The sequence below is a fragment of the Passer montanus genome, unplaced genomic scaffold (assembly GCF_014805655.1).
Source record: "Passer montanus isolate IOZ18808 unplaced genomic scaffold, ASM1480565v1 scaffold7, whole genome shotgun sequence".
Lineage (NCBI taxonomy): Eukaryota > Metazoa > Chordata > Aves > Passeriformes > Passeridae > Passer > Passer montanus.
Genome location: NW_024372147.1, coordinates 8,597,196 through 8,613,168, shown reverse-complemented (window position 1 = coordinate 8,613,168; position 15,973 = coordinate 8,597,196). Strand labels below are relative to the sequence as shown.

Sequence of the window (15,973 nt, the reverse complement as noted above, 5' to 3'; positions counted from 1 at the left end):
TCAAGAATAGCCATGGAGCAATTCATATGACATGAATGCTTTAACTGCATATCCATGCCTCCAAGAATCTTAAGTTTGTTTCAAGGTCCTTTTCTTCATATTACACTTTAATGATTGTATTCTGTTATAAAGTTTTAATCTACACCTTATACTAAGTTAATTTCATCACTAATTCCATATTTAATATAGAGCTCATTTCAGATACCATTTACTTAATTTACACAGAAAGGCTAGATGCTGAATGGTAACTGCAGCACAGTACACAGTAGAAACATCACTGCTTCTTATGTTCATGGTTCATTGCTTCTACAGGGCTTGAACACCTTGCATACTCAATGTGCTCAGCTTCTGGGTGGGTATACCAGTTTTGTTGTTTCCCTACTTTACCACCACAGGTATGTATTTCCGGAGCCTGCACAGAAAATACTAATTCACCTGCTGCCTCTCCTTTGCCTTTTCCAGTTGCTAGGCAAAGCTGTCAGTGGTTATGTAGGAAGCAAGTCTCCACACTACAGTGCTGGCAATCAAAAACCATTTGTACAAAAAAAGTTTCTGACACCACTTGTAGACTAAGCACAACTGCACCAGACTTGCTTTGTCTATTTGAAAATCTGACTGATTGTTGCCAAGCAGATTTCCTCAAAACGACTGTGTTATTTATTCTTCCTAATTCTGTATTTGCAAACAAGGGAATGAAAAGGGAGAAGAGAATTGTGCTGCTGGTATGAAATGCTTTGAGTGGGGGATGGACTACATGACCTACATTCTTCAGTGAGTCAGTGCAGCAGCACCCACATGGTGTGAATTAATTAAAATTGGAGATACACCAGTAATGGATTTATACTTCCTCAGCAATCCCATCAAGCCTAAAAACTTGTCCATGTAACAATAGCCCCTCTGCTTTTGGGGGGATAGGTAGGGTGCAGTGAGAGGCCCTAATGAAGATCTGTACTTTTTAGCATCTGCCTCTCATAGACCATCCACATCCACAATTACTGTAGCACGTTTGTTTCACAAAGCTTGGCAAAGACAACAGAAAGAAGTGTCCAGGCATAGTGCAGTTCAGCAATTATGATTTCAGCAGAATAACTGGAGTTAAAAATGCTATTACCTCACACCTGTTCCAGTGTAGCCGCCAGCTTCGTAAGTGAATAGGATGTACTTCACAGTACATACAACTGACAGAGAAAAAATACTTTACAGCAGTTTATAAATAGAGGGCAGCAGCCTGAAAGTGTTAAAGCTCAGGACAGCAAAGTTACAACTGGGCATTACTGCCATTTACTGTGGCAGTGCAGCTGGTATCCTTTATCAGAACAGAAACAGCACAGGTTTCAGGTATATCTGACAGAAACAGGTTCAGTCTGAGAGGTCTTATTTCACATCCCGTAATAGTACCTGAATGGATGCTGACAGACACTGCTAAAATTTAGTCCAGCTTCTGGCAGCACACAGAACAAAATTATAAACTTAGGGTCTGGTTTCCTTGTTTTCTTCTGTACCCTATCTGTAGTTTAGTGCAGTACTGATCAGATGGGTTTTCTGATCCTTCTCAGATATATATCCATTTAACAGAAACTAAAATGACATTCATATTTCAGTACCTGAACAATTAGGCTCATGAAGCATCTGTCTGCCTCACCTGTTACTGGTGAGCAGAATTCACCACATCAGCTAGATAACCACCACAGTGGTGGTATACAAAAAAACACCCCAGCTCTAGATGATGCAGACATAAAGGCAATATTTAAACAGGGAAGACAAAACCTGTCAGCAAGACCCTGGAAGAGAAATCAGGCACACAGTAAAGGTGCACAAAGGTAAATCTGTTGCCTGGGGGTTAAGAGTACATGTAGAACACATTGTGGTACAGTAGCTGGGGAATGGTAATAATAATAGACAGTAATAATGGCAATAATAATAGATACTATAACTACCATGACAGGAAAAGCAAAAGGCAGTAAATATGTAAACATAATACAGTAAAACCAAAAAAGCAGTATTATTACTTTATCTAACATAATTTAAAACTACACTGTAATTTTTTTTCCTTTATCCAATACAAAAGAATTACACAATACATTGGGAGGTTTTCCATTAAGTACCACAAACGTTAATACTGTGCAAACCTTCATAATTCCAAAGTAAAATCTGAGGCAGACCTCCAACAGTTGTAGCAAAAAATATGCTGCCATCTTGTACATTACTGCCTTTAAAAAAAAGTTCAGTGGGCCATATCATAGACTCTTTCAACATGCGTATAGCCAACTGATGTACTCTCTCTGTCGTGTTGAACAGTATTTTAAACATTTGTATGGATTCTCAAGATAACTTCAAAAATCTGCTGGCAGCTATTAACTTCTAAGGTGCAGAACAGAATGTTACACCAAAAGAAGGTTGTTTCTTGAAAGTATTACATTATCAAATTCATTTAACTGAAAAATCTTTCTATGCAGAGGGTATTTTTTTCTGTGTATCTAAATGCAGAATACCCACCTGGACTGTAAATGGCACAATTACATTCCATAGTTTAGCAAATAAAAAGATGAACATAAGCACATTTATCAAAATACTTAACAAAGATGCTGTATTCTCCACATTTGATTTATCAGTTAGTCTCACTGTCACATAAATTTTGACCAGGCTACACAAGAGTTTAAAATAAAAAACAGGAATCAACTACATATCTTGTACACTATGCAATTCCAGGCCAAGTTTATTTTACTAATGAGTTTATTTTACTAATACAAATCAGGAAACTGACTTGAAAGTGGAATTATAGACACTTGTTTGTCAGAAAGCTTCTTAGATTTCACTGGTGTCAAGAAGCTTGACAGACCATGTATCAAACAAGTGCCACATAGTGCAAGTATTCTTCTAGTCTTCCCTTGAATGCAATCTGCTTTTCTTCTCTGACTAATTGTACTGAAAATAAAACTAATATATACTTCTAAAATTAGATACTTACAGTGAAAATACCCATTAGCTGAGTGTAAAAGAGTCGACTTATTCCACCGAATATTATTAGACCCATGAAGGCAGATATTCTTAGGAGAGCAAGTTCATGTCTAAATACAAACACATCCTAGAACAAGACAGAAAGAAGAGAGAGACTTTAGCAGTTACAAACTAATTGAAGTCTTTGAACTAAGTGGAAATAGGAGATAACACCTGTAAAAGCTGTTCTCAAAGCCTTAAAGCTGAAGGCAAATATTGGATTCTGAGCTACGTTGCACATAATTGGTATATTTATTTATGTTTTAAAAGCAGAAACCAGTAAATTTTCTTAATACAAGTTAACAGTTGGGGGTTTATTTTGCCAGACTGTTAAAGAAACTCCTTCAAGTAGTTAAGGTTTTGGGAATATATCAAACTCAAATGGATTATTTCTCAATCTTCCATCTCAAACTGTGCCAGACTACAACACACAAGCTATATAATACAGGACAACTATTCTGTTAAATGGTCTGATTTATTATACCTCGGCTACCAGGCACAGCACATTTCATTTTTACATCACCTCTTCTGAAAGAAAACAAGCATTCCAAGATTGACACCTGAAGACTGACACCTACAGAGACTGACACCTACAAAGTCCAAGTACCTGTACTGGATTGTTCTTACTGTAGTGCTATTATCCAATATAAACTTATCTCCAACTTTTAAATTTTGGCCTTGAGGTAGATTACGGCCACTTTGGATAAGGGTGAACAGTAAAAATGCTTCAGGGCACACAAAAATATGGATGTATTTGATCACCTGCATTGGAAAGTCAGTTCTCAACCAGCAGACAATATGAAAAGCATTACAGAATGTTATGTAATGTCTACAAAGGACAGAGCACCTTTTTTTATCCCATAAGAATATTTTTATGTGGCAGTTACATTAGGTGTGAGTTCAGACCCCATTTTCTTAATTTTAAGTCACAATTATGTTCTCAAGGCTGTCTTTTGAATATACACATCTGTTTTTCCACTTACAAAAGCTAGATCGTGGCAGGAGAGTATGAAAACCTTTCAAGTAAACTTTATATTACAACCAGAATATAGAAGAGAACTGAATGAAAAAACAAAAAAACCCCAACCAACAAAACAACAACAAAAAAAACCCAGCAACAACCCCCCCCTCCCCACCAATTCTTATGTTCAACCACTAGAACTTGAGAAAGAAGGATACTGGGTTTTAATTAAACAGACAATAGTTAATGCAAATTGTTTAGCAAAAGAAAATTCTGATTTTTCATTTAAATAATTTCCATGAAGGTTCAAAATATAAACCCAGGAAAAAAACATTTAAACTGCCTACTAAAGCTATGAGGAAAGCCAGTATTTAATGAACAAGTAGAAATCACTAGTTAAGCAGCTAAAAGCAAAATCAATCCCCAACAGTCTTTTCTGAACTATTTTAACAGTCCATTCCCTCTCTTCTCACTTGTTTATAATGGCCTTTCCTGCTGCTGTAGAAAATAGATTCCATTTATTTTAATGCTTCTTGCTCATTTAAATGGGTTAATTCAAAGACAAATCAACTCAAAATAAAAGCAGTCATACTATTCTTTATTTGATCCCTTGGCAATGCCACTGACTGCAGGCCTCCTGCTGGACTCTGCTGCACTGATCATGACCCTCTGAGCTCTGCCTTCAGCCAGTTCTTGGTCCATCTCACTGTCCATTCCTCCCATCCACATTTCCTGAGCTTACCTATGAGGATGTTATATGGGAGACAGTGTCAAAAGCCTTGCTGAAGCTCAGGCAGACAACATCCACTGCTCTCCCCTCATCAACCCGTTCTGCCATGCCATCACAGAAGGCCATCACGTTGCTCAAACATGATTTGCCTTTGGTGAGTCCACCCTGACCACTCTTGATGAACTTCTCTTCCTTTATGTGCTTGGTCACGGCCTCCAGAGTGATCTGTGCCAGCACCTTTCCAGGGATGGAGATGGGGCTGACTGGCCAGAAGCTTCCCAGGTCCTCTTTGTTGCCCTTTCTGAAGATGGAAGTGACACTGGCTTTCCTCCAGTCATCAGGCACCTCTCCTCCATTATTTTTCAAACAAGATGCACAGTGGGCTTAGCAACAACATCTGCCAGCTCTCTCAGCACCTGTGTGTGCATCCCATCAGGGCCCATGGATTTATGGTTTTGTCTGCCTAGCCGATCTCTAACCAAACCCTCAATGGCCAAGGGCAAGTCTTCTTTTCTCCAGCCTTCCTCTCTTGCCTCCAGGGTCTGGTATTCCTGAAGGATAGCAGTGAAACCTGAAGCTATGCAGTAATTCACTCTGCCCTTTCTGTGTCTTCTGTCCCCACGTTACCCATCTAAATTCAGCAGCATCCCCATATTGGTGGGGATCTTTCTAATCCTTGTTTTGTTGCTGATATACTCGTAGATGCCTTTCTTGTGGTCATTGATATCCCTCAACAGACTTAATTCCAACAGGCCCTGACTTTCCTTGTTGTATCTCTGCATTCCCTGTCCATAGTCTTATAGTCCTCCCATATGCCCTCTCTCTTTCTCCACATTCCTAGCAAATGAATTCCTAAGCAATTATGTGCTGGAAATCAACACTGGGCCTTCAAATCTGTACAGACTGAACAACATTTTTCTATAGAAAACCAAAGTATATGCAGCAACTGAGTTTTTTGGCAATCAAACTTTAATAATAGAATGAATTACACAATTCTACATGGAAATAGAAATATATGGCTCCATGAAAACAGAGGAAAAGACCATTTTAGAAAGTAATAATAATAATAATGATAATGTATTTAGGATGCTGCAGCTTTGCATAAAAGCTCCGTGCAAGTTGGTTTTATTATTCCTTTTTAGAACTGACAATAACTTTTTTTCAGCTGAGAAAACCAATCAAAACTATAATCAATCAAAACTAGTCAATAATTAACCAATCCATCTTTCAACATGCTTTGAACAGATCCTCTTGTTCAATAGTATTCACCAGTCTCAGTGCAGTGTGAGTACTGAGTTAGTATGATTTTGGAGTTTGGAGTACAGGCTACTTCTGCTAACAGAAAGAACTGTACAGACTGAGCCACCAACATACACACAGATCAGCTAACCTCACCAGTGCATGAACACTCAGCTATCATAGCACAACAGGGTTTTGTTCCACAGCAGCTTTTTTTTTTACATTGCACCAGGCTGTCATATATGGCCTTGGCACAGACGTTGAATGCATATTCTTAACAACATGAGAGCTTTCCTTCAGGTAGCCTCTTTCTAATCTTCTTTATGTCAGCTCTACAGCCTAACTGGCCTGCCAAAACTGCATGTTCACATGGGTAGCTGCCACTTCCTTTCTATTTAGCATTTCCTACACCACACCACACAGCACTCCCCTTTGGCTGCTGCTTTTTCTATAGGTTTCTAAATTCCATTTAGCTGCTACTTCTATTCATCCAGGCAAACTGCAAGGATTCTTAGTTACCCATAAAAATGCATACAAATGTGAACAATAAGAACTTGTCACAAAACATGTGTAGGTCTATAGGATTATGTTGCAAAATGGACTACAAACCATGAGATCTGGTACCTTTATCTCAACAGGCAATACCGAAACATTCTACAGAAAAAAGGCTCTGGGATAGATAAACAAGAGACTTCCTTAACCCCACAGCAGAACACATGCCTCATCTTCATTTGTGAGCACCAACCACTATAGATGACCCCTAGAATGAATGCTACCACTGACTAGGACAACAGCTACCATGGCTTTATGTTACCATACAGGAGAGGTCAAAAACCACAATGGGTCCAGCTCTAGACTGTAGTCCATTGTAAGACCAATGCTTCCAAATTCAACTCTCTTTGTACCCTACCAACAACAACAACAAAAAAAAGAGCTCAAAAACATATAACAAGTCCCTGCCACGTGCATTATTGTGTTATTGTTTTCAAGGATTTATAGTATTCCTTTAAAGCAGCACACTGTATTGAGGACAGGGCTTTTGGCAGAAAACATAGGAGTATTGTATCTGTTCCAAAATAGACAATAATCTTCATAATTTTTCATTTACAATGGAAAATTAATTTATTCAGTCTTTACCGAATATGATACACACAGAGATTAATATACAAGAAAATACATAAAAAGAGCTCTCTTTTTTCTTGAGGAATGATATTTTGTGTAACACATGACAACCTGGTTATCTGTGCTCAGTTGTAAATGCCTGGGATGTCTGCCTCAGACCGCTGATGAAGTCAGTCTATCAACTTTATATAGTGTATAATACAAAAGAAAGCCAGGCTTTTCAGAAAGCAAACTAAAAAATACAGACTGCAGGTTCTGCAGGAAGAAAGAGGAAGGACTTAATATTCATGTACTGTCCTTATAACTACTGCAGGACAGCAGGGTTGGGTTGGTTTTGCAGAATGCTGAGAAGAAAAATGTTGATGCTTTTCATTTTGAAAACCTCTCCTGTCTGGTATATAATTTTGTGATTCTAAGAGAAAAAGTTTCCTGCAGACTCTCTCTACAGTACAAATGGACTTTGGATGATACATATTTCCAGATTTTCTTTAACATTAGTCAATGCATAATATTAATATTATTGAAAAAGATAATTTCCCAATGTCAAAGACAATGATTTGTAATTGCAGGAACAGGAATAAAATAAAACTAAATCAGAGCAAAGGTGCCTAGGTTTTTGTATGTCAGAAGGTTTGGCTATGACAATTATTGCAGCAACATCTCTAGCAAACAGACTATATCAGCAGAATTCCTTTCGCTTAAAAGATCAGAAGCCTTCTATAAATAAGGTAAAATATACTGCCAAAGCATTTACTTTTGCAATTTGACCAGCTGTATCTAGAATCTGTGCCAGTCCAGCCATGGACAGAGCAACTATGTAGTGATAAGTCTAGTGTCTATTCTTCTCATCACACTATTCAGAAGACTGCTTCCTAAAATATACCGGCTTCCTGACATTTTTTCATGAAGATGTAAAATTAAGAATATTCCTGTGTTGACCTCTGTAAATCACCAAAGCTTGCAGAAGAACTAATATGCTGATTTTGAAACAATGCATTTTTCTTGTGCTATCATCCCACATAATCAATTTAATTACCATCTCCTTTATTTCTAGCAGTAATTGCACTCCTCCTGCTGGACAAACAGAGGTAACAACTATAACCTAAATTTCTGGCAGTGTATCAGTTACAAGAACCAAGACTATTATGAAGCAATTTTCTGTAGTAAGAGGTGAAGCTGAAAGATTGCATCTCTAGAGAAACAGCTTCCTCCATTACCTTTAGAGCTATCACGCTTAACTCAGACTAGTTAATTAAAAATTTTGGGGGTTTTCTGTCTCGACCCTTTAAAAATAAAAACACAACTTTTAATTCAGAAAAAGATACTAACATGCTGGTCAAAGTTGCATAATGCATTAATCAGTACTGTAATAAAACTATTATCTCACAATAGCACTAAAAGCAATTTTAATTCTACAGCCTCTGCGGTTTGTACTATTTTAAATCTGAAGAATAAAAATTAAGATGAAGGCACACTGCCAAAAAATTCACTAGTATTTTAATGAGCAAGAATAAGCTTATTCCAGATGGCTGTTTGGAAAAAAAAAAAAATCATCCAGTTCTTTGAATCTGTTCTAAACACTAGCCCCTGTCAACTCAGAAAATGTAAGCTCTCAGTTACAGCCAAAATTTCAACAAAGAACAGTGCTTTTTGTCAAAGGCTGAAGGTACTGCACTCTCTGGAATGCTGTGGTACCTCAGCTTTAATTGATATAAAGGAGATAAAAAGAATCTTGCAGTATGCTAGCCTAAAACCCTAACTACTACTAAGCCAATCTTTTCACCAGTCCTGTTCATTTCCTGCCAAAAAGACATAGTTCTGACAAATTATTCTGTGGCACAAACCTATACAGCATCACATCCTTAGCAACTCTTTAAAAAACCAACTTCATGGAACTCTGGTGTCATCTTCCAGGCAAATATGTTGACTAGGCATGCCAACTATTTTAGTTTTCTCTATTTCACTGTGTGCTCTCCTATTCTGCAGCTGAAAAACTGAGAAAGCTAAACACTATTTCGTGTTACACTGTACTTAATAAAAGTCTGAACAGCCCAGATCTGCTGTGTCTACTGTTTTTCTATATTGTGTAAACATATTTTTCCTCTCTGAGGCACAGAGTACTGTATAGTATAACACAGATCCACTTTGTAAAAGGAAGAGTGTCATTTGAAGTGTTCACATATGGACGTTGATAAAGCCAAAAAAAAACCCACAAGTAAAACCAAACAAAAGTAAACAGAGCAAAGTAAGTGATTTCTTCCACAGTTCTCTGTAAACTTAGGCAGCCAAAAACACAAACATGATCCCCTCTTCAGGCAAACACATTAAAATGGGTTAAAATAATTGTTGCACGTGTATTCTGCCTTCTGACCTGTCACCTGTCAAAGCAATATGTATTAAAATTAGGCCTCTATCCAAACAACTTCAAATGAATTCAGTTATACTCACAAGAAAAAGTTTTATACATATTCATACATATTATACTTGGTTTTTGAACTGTCATTATTAATAATTATTTATCATCACCTCTTTAGGTATTGTAAAATATCTGAAGTAAACATGATTTCCATTTCCCTCTCTTGCACAGACGGCCCTCAAGCAAATAATTTGGTTACTTCTCATACTACTTTTAAAAAACAAGGCTGACAGAACTTTGGCATGTTACCTAATACAGTGTAATTACATGAAGCAATACATTCAGGGAATATTCACAATAAAAAGGAAATACCCTACAATGACATTATACTATTAGAGACCAACAAGTCTGTTTCAGTGCCTATGGAAAGATGCTTCAAGCAGACAGCAAATTATTTTCTGTTCCATACTTCTAAAATCCCTTAAATGATTTAAAGGGAAGTATTGATGCAGATGGAAAAAAATAATTAAATTCCTTTAGAATACAATTTTTTTCAAGAATGAGTTACAAAAATCATCAACTTTGGAGCATTCTACACAATAAAAACTTGGTATCTATGAATTTGAATATAGCACTTTAATCAGTTTTGGATTAACCAAGTAATATAGTCTTGCTACACTTGCAGCTCTCCTTTGCTACATCACCTTCATATACACTTTTATGGGAACTTCACACCCACTTCAGACTGACACAGGAACAAATAAGAAGCTTGGAAGACTATGCCCCATCCTTTTCCAGAAGCAGAATTTTTCACAAAATGAAATTCTTATATAACGTAGGATACAAAATCATATGACAAACTTTAGTTGTTCAAAAAAATGGAATTTTTCTTTTCCATTTCCAAGGGACTTGCCTTACCCATAATGCAGGGTCAGGTTCTAGTAGCCTGGAAAGATGAGTATGATATCACCAGCAGGGAGTATGCTGGAGTGTCACATCAACACAGAATTTAAAAATCATCTGCACCTCTGTATTTGGAAAGAATCTCAACAAAATTTAGAGTGCAATATCTGAGATGATCTTTTCTCTTATGACATTTGGAATGTTACCTAATTTTGAAAATGTTTTAAACTTGTTTTCTAGGTTTTTATCTTTAGTATACTTGTATTTGTTATAGTTCAGTACAAAGTTCATTTCAGATTTAATCTGTAAGTTCTTATGATTCTTCATAAGCAAGATAGCATATCAATTTTCTAATACAGAAAGTGTTCTAACTTTGTTGTTGTGGCACTTTCAAGCACTGAGCAATTTTCAAGCAACCTTCTTCAATATTCTGAATATTAGAGATAATAGACATAAATGAGCACCAGATAGCAGCTTTACAATATAAGTTTCATAGTAGAAGGAATTCCTTGATTTTTTACTCTACTCCAGTCCCTAAATCCACTTTTTCTGTGTATACAACTGCTTTTTCTGATAAGAAAACATCAAAACACTGTAACTATTTATATGTAGTACTCATGAAACAAACCAAAGTTAATTCTCCCTTAACCCACATAACCTTTTCAAAGCAATAGAAAACACTGCTACAAAACCAATGTATATTTTTCTTCTTGCAGAATGATCATGTGTTTTTCTTCTTTCTTAAAAAAGCAATATCAGCTTTTTAAAACATTATATTAGGATAGGCATATATTTTGCATAAATCTACCTTGGAAAAAGTAAAAGGAAATTTGAATACATATAAAGTAGTTACCTTAATTCTTTCCAGTACTGACAATCACTTCCAAAGAAAGCTCTTCCCTCCTTTCCTATATTCCTAAGAGAACTAGTGTTGCGTTTTTGACACAAAGAAATCATATGCTCTTTCATAAAAATATTTTGTTACTTACCATAAATCAGTTTGCCTACTTAATAACATACAGCTAGTTGAACTCTCTTCACTAAGAGTGAAGCTGAGCCACCAAAAATGTGCATTAACTAGAAGCCAAAACAAATTACATTGTGATACTATTTGTTTGCTTCACAGAGAAAACAGGTTCTTACCCAGTTTTCTTTTTTCAGAGGCAAAAAGTAGTAGTAATGGCAGAAGTCAAGTATCAGCGTATAGGAACTAAGGATCTGGGCGTAGAAACACAGCTGTAAAAACAGCCAGTGATTGTCTTCACCAACACAATTATTAATCCTGTAGAGAAACAATGTGTGCATGTATAAAAACAGAAATACAAATACTAAAGTTATGATACTGTGAATAAAAGATTTTATGACTGCTTAAAAAGCAAACTACTGGATCCCTTGCACCACAACTTAAAGCACAGGTTGTGCTACTGAGATCATTGCTTAGAACAGGAGACACACTTCTCTATTTTTATATAGCAAAGATACTGCTGCAACTTTAAGTAAAACTCTAGTGATAAAATTGTTTTTTGAAAGTATGCAAAATTTCACAGTAATATGTCTTATCTTCTGCTACTCAATACATTTCACAGGTTGTGAACTACAGGAGTGTAAAAACTGGCAATGCAAACAAATGTTTTTAAATAAATGTGATCACAGGCTACCTCAGTAACAAAGAAATATGACTTAAAAATGAACCAAAGGCACAGAAGACAATACAGGAATCCCTATTCAGAAACTCCTTCTGCATACTCCAACATGAAAAGAGTAAAGGAAACACAAGGATTCTATCTGTATTAAGTACAAGATCAAAAGTTACATGGATACAATTTCATACAAGCATTGGCATAGACAACAAGCTAAGCCAGCGTGACAAAAGCACTATACTAGTACTATTCTCTGAAGTAGAAAAACTTGACAAAAAAAGGTACTTTGAAAAATTACTAAACCAACATAAGGGAATCCTGTCCTCTACAGTTTGTCTTCTAAAAATTATACCTCAGAACTGCTTTCAGAAATATTTATTTTCACTTACTGGTACATATAGGAAAGCTCAAATTTATTACTTCCTTGCTTTAAATGCCTAAATGATTAAGTACCACTGGGAAATAAATAGGAAAAACACGCAGCAGTCAAGACCACAAATTTCAGAATGATTCACTAAAACAACAGTAGATAATTAGAAGAAATGTCCTGGTTTTACCATGGACAGTGGTGATCCATCCTCCTCACACAATGTCCACAGCGACTGCAATGGTGTGAACGCTTTGGTCTCATCATATTGCATTTGTTACATAACTCCCAGTGTTCTCGTTCTAGGTGGAAATGTAAAGACATGTCAGAGAGATTTAAACTCAGTAATGTGTACTCGTAATAAATCTCTATGCTTGTAACTCTAATTAAAAAAACAAATCTTACTATGATCTGAGAAGATAAGTACCACATAAAAAGCTTTTTCCCACTGTGACCTTAATTAAACGGGAAGATATTACTGCTACTCCATGCCAGTTTCCATCTCCAAAATGCCTTCTCTTCCTATAAATTTCTACACAGTAATTATTACAAAACACAAGCTGTGACTCAGACAAGGAAGACTGCAACTCAATAATTTCCTTACATTTCTACTGTGAAAAATTATCTATCTGCTAGACAGAATCAGGATACAACCTCACTGCTATTCCAGAACCTCCTGAGGAAATACTGCTACTGCTAGCTAACTAAAATATAACACACAGTGAACACTTCAGGAGCATCTTCCATGTAAAAGCATTTCAATGACATGCATATCACCACATGCAATTTTAGATATAAGACAATCAAAGAAAGAGATAGAGGATAGGCTTGTATTTACAAATATATACTACTTTTAAATTACTAATGTGACATTCTTTAAAAGCTATTCTCCAGAGATACTGACTAGCGGAACAGTACCAGGAGTACTATTGCTCAGCTTGGCTATTATTTATATCAAAATGCCCCACCCAAATTAGAGGAATTCTTTGAAAATGAAAATTCAAATTATATGTTCAAAAATTTCATCTTCACACGGGAAACAAGATTAACACTGAAATAATTCCAGTCACAAAAGCATATATTTTCTGTCTTTAAGGAAAACAGGTGGACTGAAAAATACTTTGACTGTTCAAATTGTTTCTACCTAAATAATCTTTCCTGAGGCACAAAAATTTCTCATATCTCAGGGATAGAGGGGATAAAAGGAAAAAAATCTTAATATTTATAGTAGGACATTCTGAAATTTTATACTTTAAAACATTGTCCCAGTGTAAACAAAATAAAGTTATATTTAGCACTTCTGAGCCACCTGCAGGCAGCTCTAATCTGGTCTTTCTTACTGCAAAATAACATTTGGATGCTGGAAGTAAAGAAACCAAATATCTGAGATCATTAAACTAGTAATAATGACAGATGGAAACTGATTCACAATCTGTTCGCATAAATCCAAGGTCACAAAGGTGTCACTCACTAATGGGGTAGCTACCAGCAGAGTTCAGAAACACCCCAACTTATTTTTAACACAATTTATACTATGCAAAAATGTATCCTCCTGTCAGCCTAGCAAATACCAGACAATTGGAAGTGCTACCTCCAAAAGTAAAATACTCCTGATATATCACACACCAAATCAAAATATCAAAGTCATGACCTAGCCTAAATATTTCACCTTTGGAAGTACTTATTAAGTATGACTGCCATATGGACTCAATAGAGCACACAAAGGTTGGAGAGCTACACAAAGAGATACTTTAAATTTAAAAAAACTATTTGTGTACAAAGAGAATTTGCACTGCCCCTGGTATTCTGAAAGCAAATGAAAACTCCAATACAAATGTAACTGTCTGTAACTAGCGAGCGTCTTCATTATCCAGCTCAGGTCACAAAATCCATGTTGCTCCTCCTGCAGCAAAACCTCTGACTCCAGAACCCAAGTCTGAAACACCTGACATTTAACTGGACCAGAGGATCAGCTGCCAGAAGCAGAAAGAACACTGGCATGAGATTTTCTGCCATTAGTGGTGACACATCTGAATCCCAGGGAGATACACCCCTTTCTACAATAGGCTGTCTACTTCATGCACCTCATACCATCAGCACTAAGGCCAAAAAGATCATGTTCCCAAACACATCATCCTAGATTTTCAGTTATATCAGGAAGAGAGAACAAAATTTTATTCTGGGCATCCACCACATCTGAAGACAAGACTGAAGCATGCACCCTCACTGGATGGGATACATTTTCTTCATTCATGAAGTGTTACCTGTTAATGTGACAAAGCTCATGCTGCAACAGCCCTACTCCATTCTAAACTCCTAAGTAAAAGCTCTATGCATTAGATAATAGCTCCCAACAGTTCATAAAAATACTGTCATTAAGGTTTTAAAATTCCTCCAACTTCTGGAGCACTGGATATTGTGGGATAAATTTGCAAGGACAGAAAGGACTTGCTCTATTAAGTTGCTACTTTATAGAAATGCAGTGTAACTAGCACCATGGTTTGGGGTTTTTTTGTTAACAGCCCATACAATCATAAGACTCTGGAAAAAAAGAGCAAAAAATACACAGGTAAAAACCAGCATAGGACTACCTTCCACCACCATTTTCAACATCGTATAAATTTACTAAGACAAAGGATACAGAATTAAAATACCTAGCCATCTACAAACATTTTTCATTAAATATTATCAAGTTAGTAGCATATGCATTACGTTTTAAAAGCCTAGAATGCAAAAAAAAAAAAAATCTTCCTGTGGAAAAATTTCCTAGTAGAAGATCCTACATAACTCAACCTTCTGGCAGAATACAAGTTTAAGAAAAAGAAGTTTTGAAACTACACGATGAAAAATGATAGAAATTTACAACTTTAAAACAGTGACATATTAATTTTATTCAGCAGGGACAGCTTACGGTTTCCATTAAATCTCACAAAGACAAATTCATTCCTAATTATTTTGAGGATATTAAAATAACTTTCATTCAATTATACAGAAACAAGTTAATGTACCTGTAATTGATATCTTTGGATTTTCAGGTAGTTTTCCTGGATCTGCTACTGAGGCTCTAAATAATGAAGCTACACAAAACAATGAGCAGAAGTAATAACCTAAAAAAATAAATAAGCATTTGTTAGACTTTTTCATATATGCAAAGTACACTGTATCAAAAAATACAGATGCTCCAGAACAGAGCGGGAAAATACTCAGCCTTCTCATTCAATTCCAGATGTATTTTTGATATTAAGTACACAACATTAAGTATTCCCCAATAAATAGAGTGAAAAAAGTAGTAAACAGTTCTGATAGTACCCGCAGGTGCTACTATGACCATACCACAGTTTTTAAGAAGTTTCTCCCCCATCTTACCACACAAGCACCAATCACACCACACCTCAAAGCCTCCATTTGAAAGATATTCCCAATAGTGCATCTTCACCTTGAAGTTTGTTCCAGCCATAATTCAAGACTTTTCCTCAGCAAACCTATCAGCAAAACTTGTATGAGCTAATCCATACAGGAACATATGACAAAACTAACAAAACTTAGTTTGTTGCCAATCATCACCACTATCTGACAGGCACTCACAGATGTGAACCTGAAATCCTGTCAATAAGTTCTAACCACAGGACCTGAAAGCTACGTTCAGGCTTTCCACCAG

At 36.2% G+C, this 15,973-nt stretch overlaps 1 protein-coding gene across 5 annotated transcripts in view; it reads right to left on the bottom strand.

The window, feature by feature from the left end:
- ZDHHC21 (zinc finger DHHC-type palmitoyltransferase 21) overlaps window positions 1-15,973 on the bottom strand; it is a 34,834-nt gene that overhangs the window by 12,240 nt on the left and 6,621 nt on the right. For all 5 annotated transcript variants that reach the window (XM_039729953.1, XM_039729954.1, XM_039729955.1 and 2 more), the window contains 4 exons: window positions 15,324-15,422; window positions 12,506-12,617; window positions 11,452-11,590; window positions 2,969-3,085 (listed from right to left, as the gene is read on the bottom strand). In XM_039729953.1, the coding sequence (XP_039585887.1) occupies window positions 2,969-3,085; window positions 11,452-11,590; window positions 12,506-12,617; window positions 15,324-15,422 (467 nt within the window). The remainder of the gene's footprint in view (window positions 1-2,968; window positions 3,086-11,451; window positions 11,591-12,505; window positions 12,618-15,323; window positions 15,423-15,973) is intronic.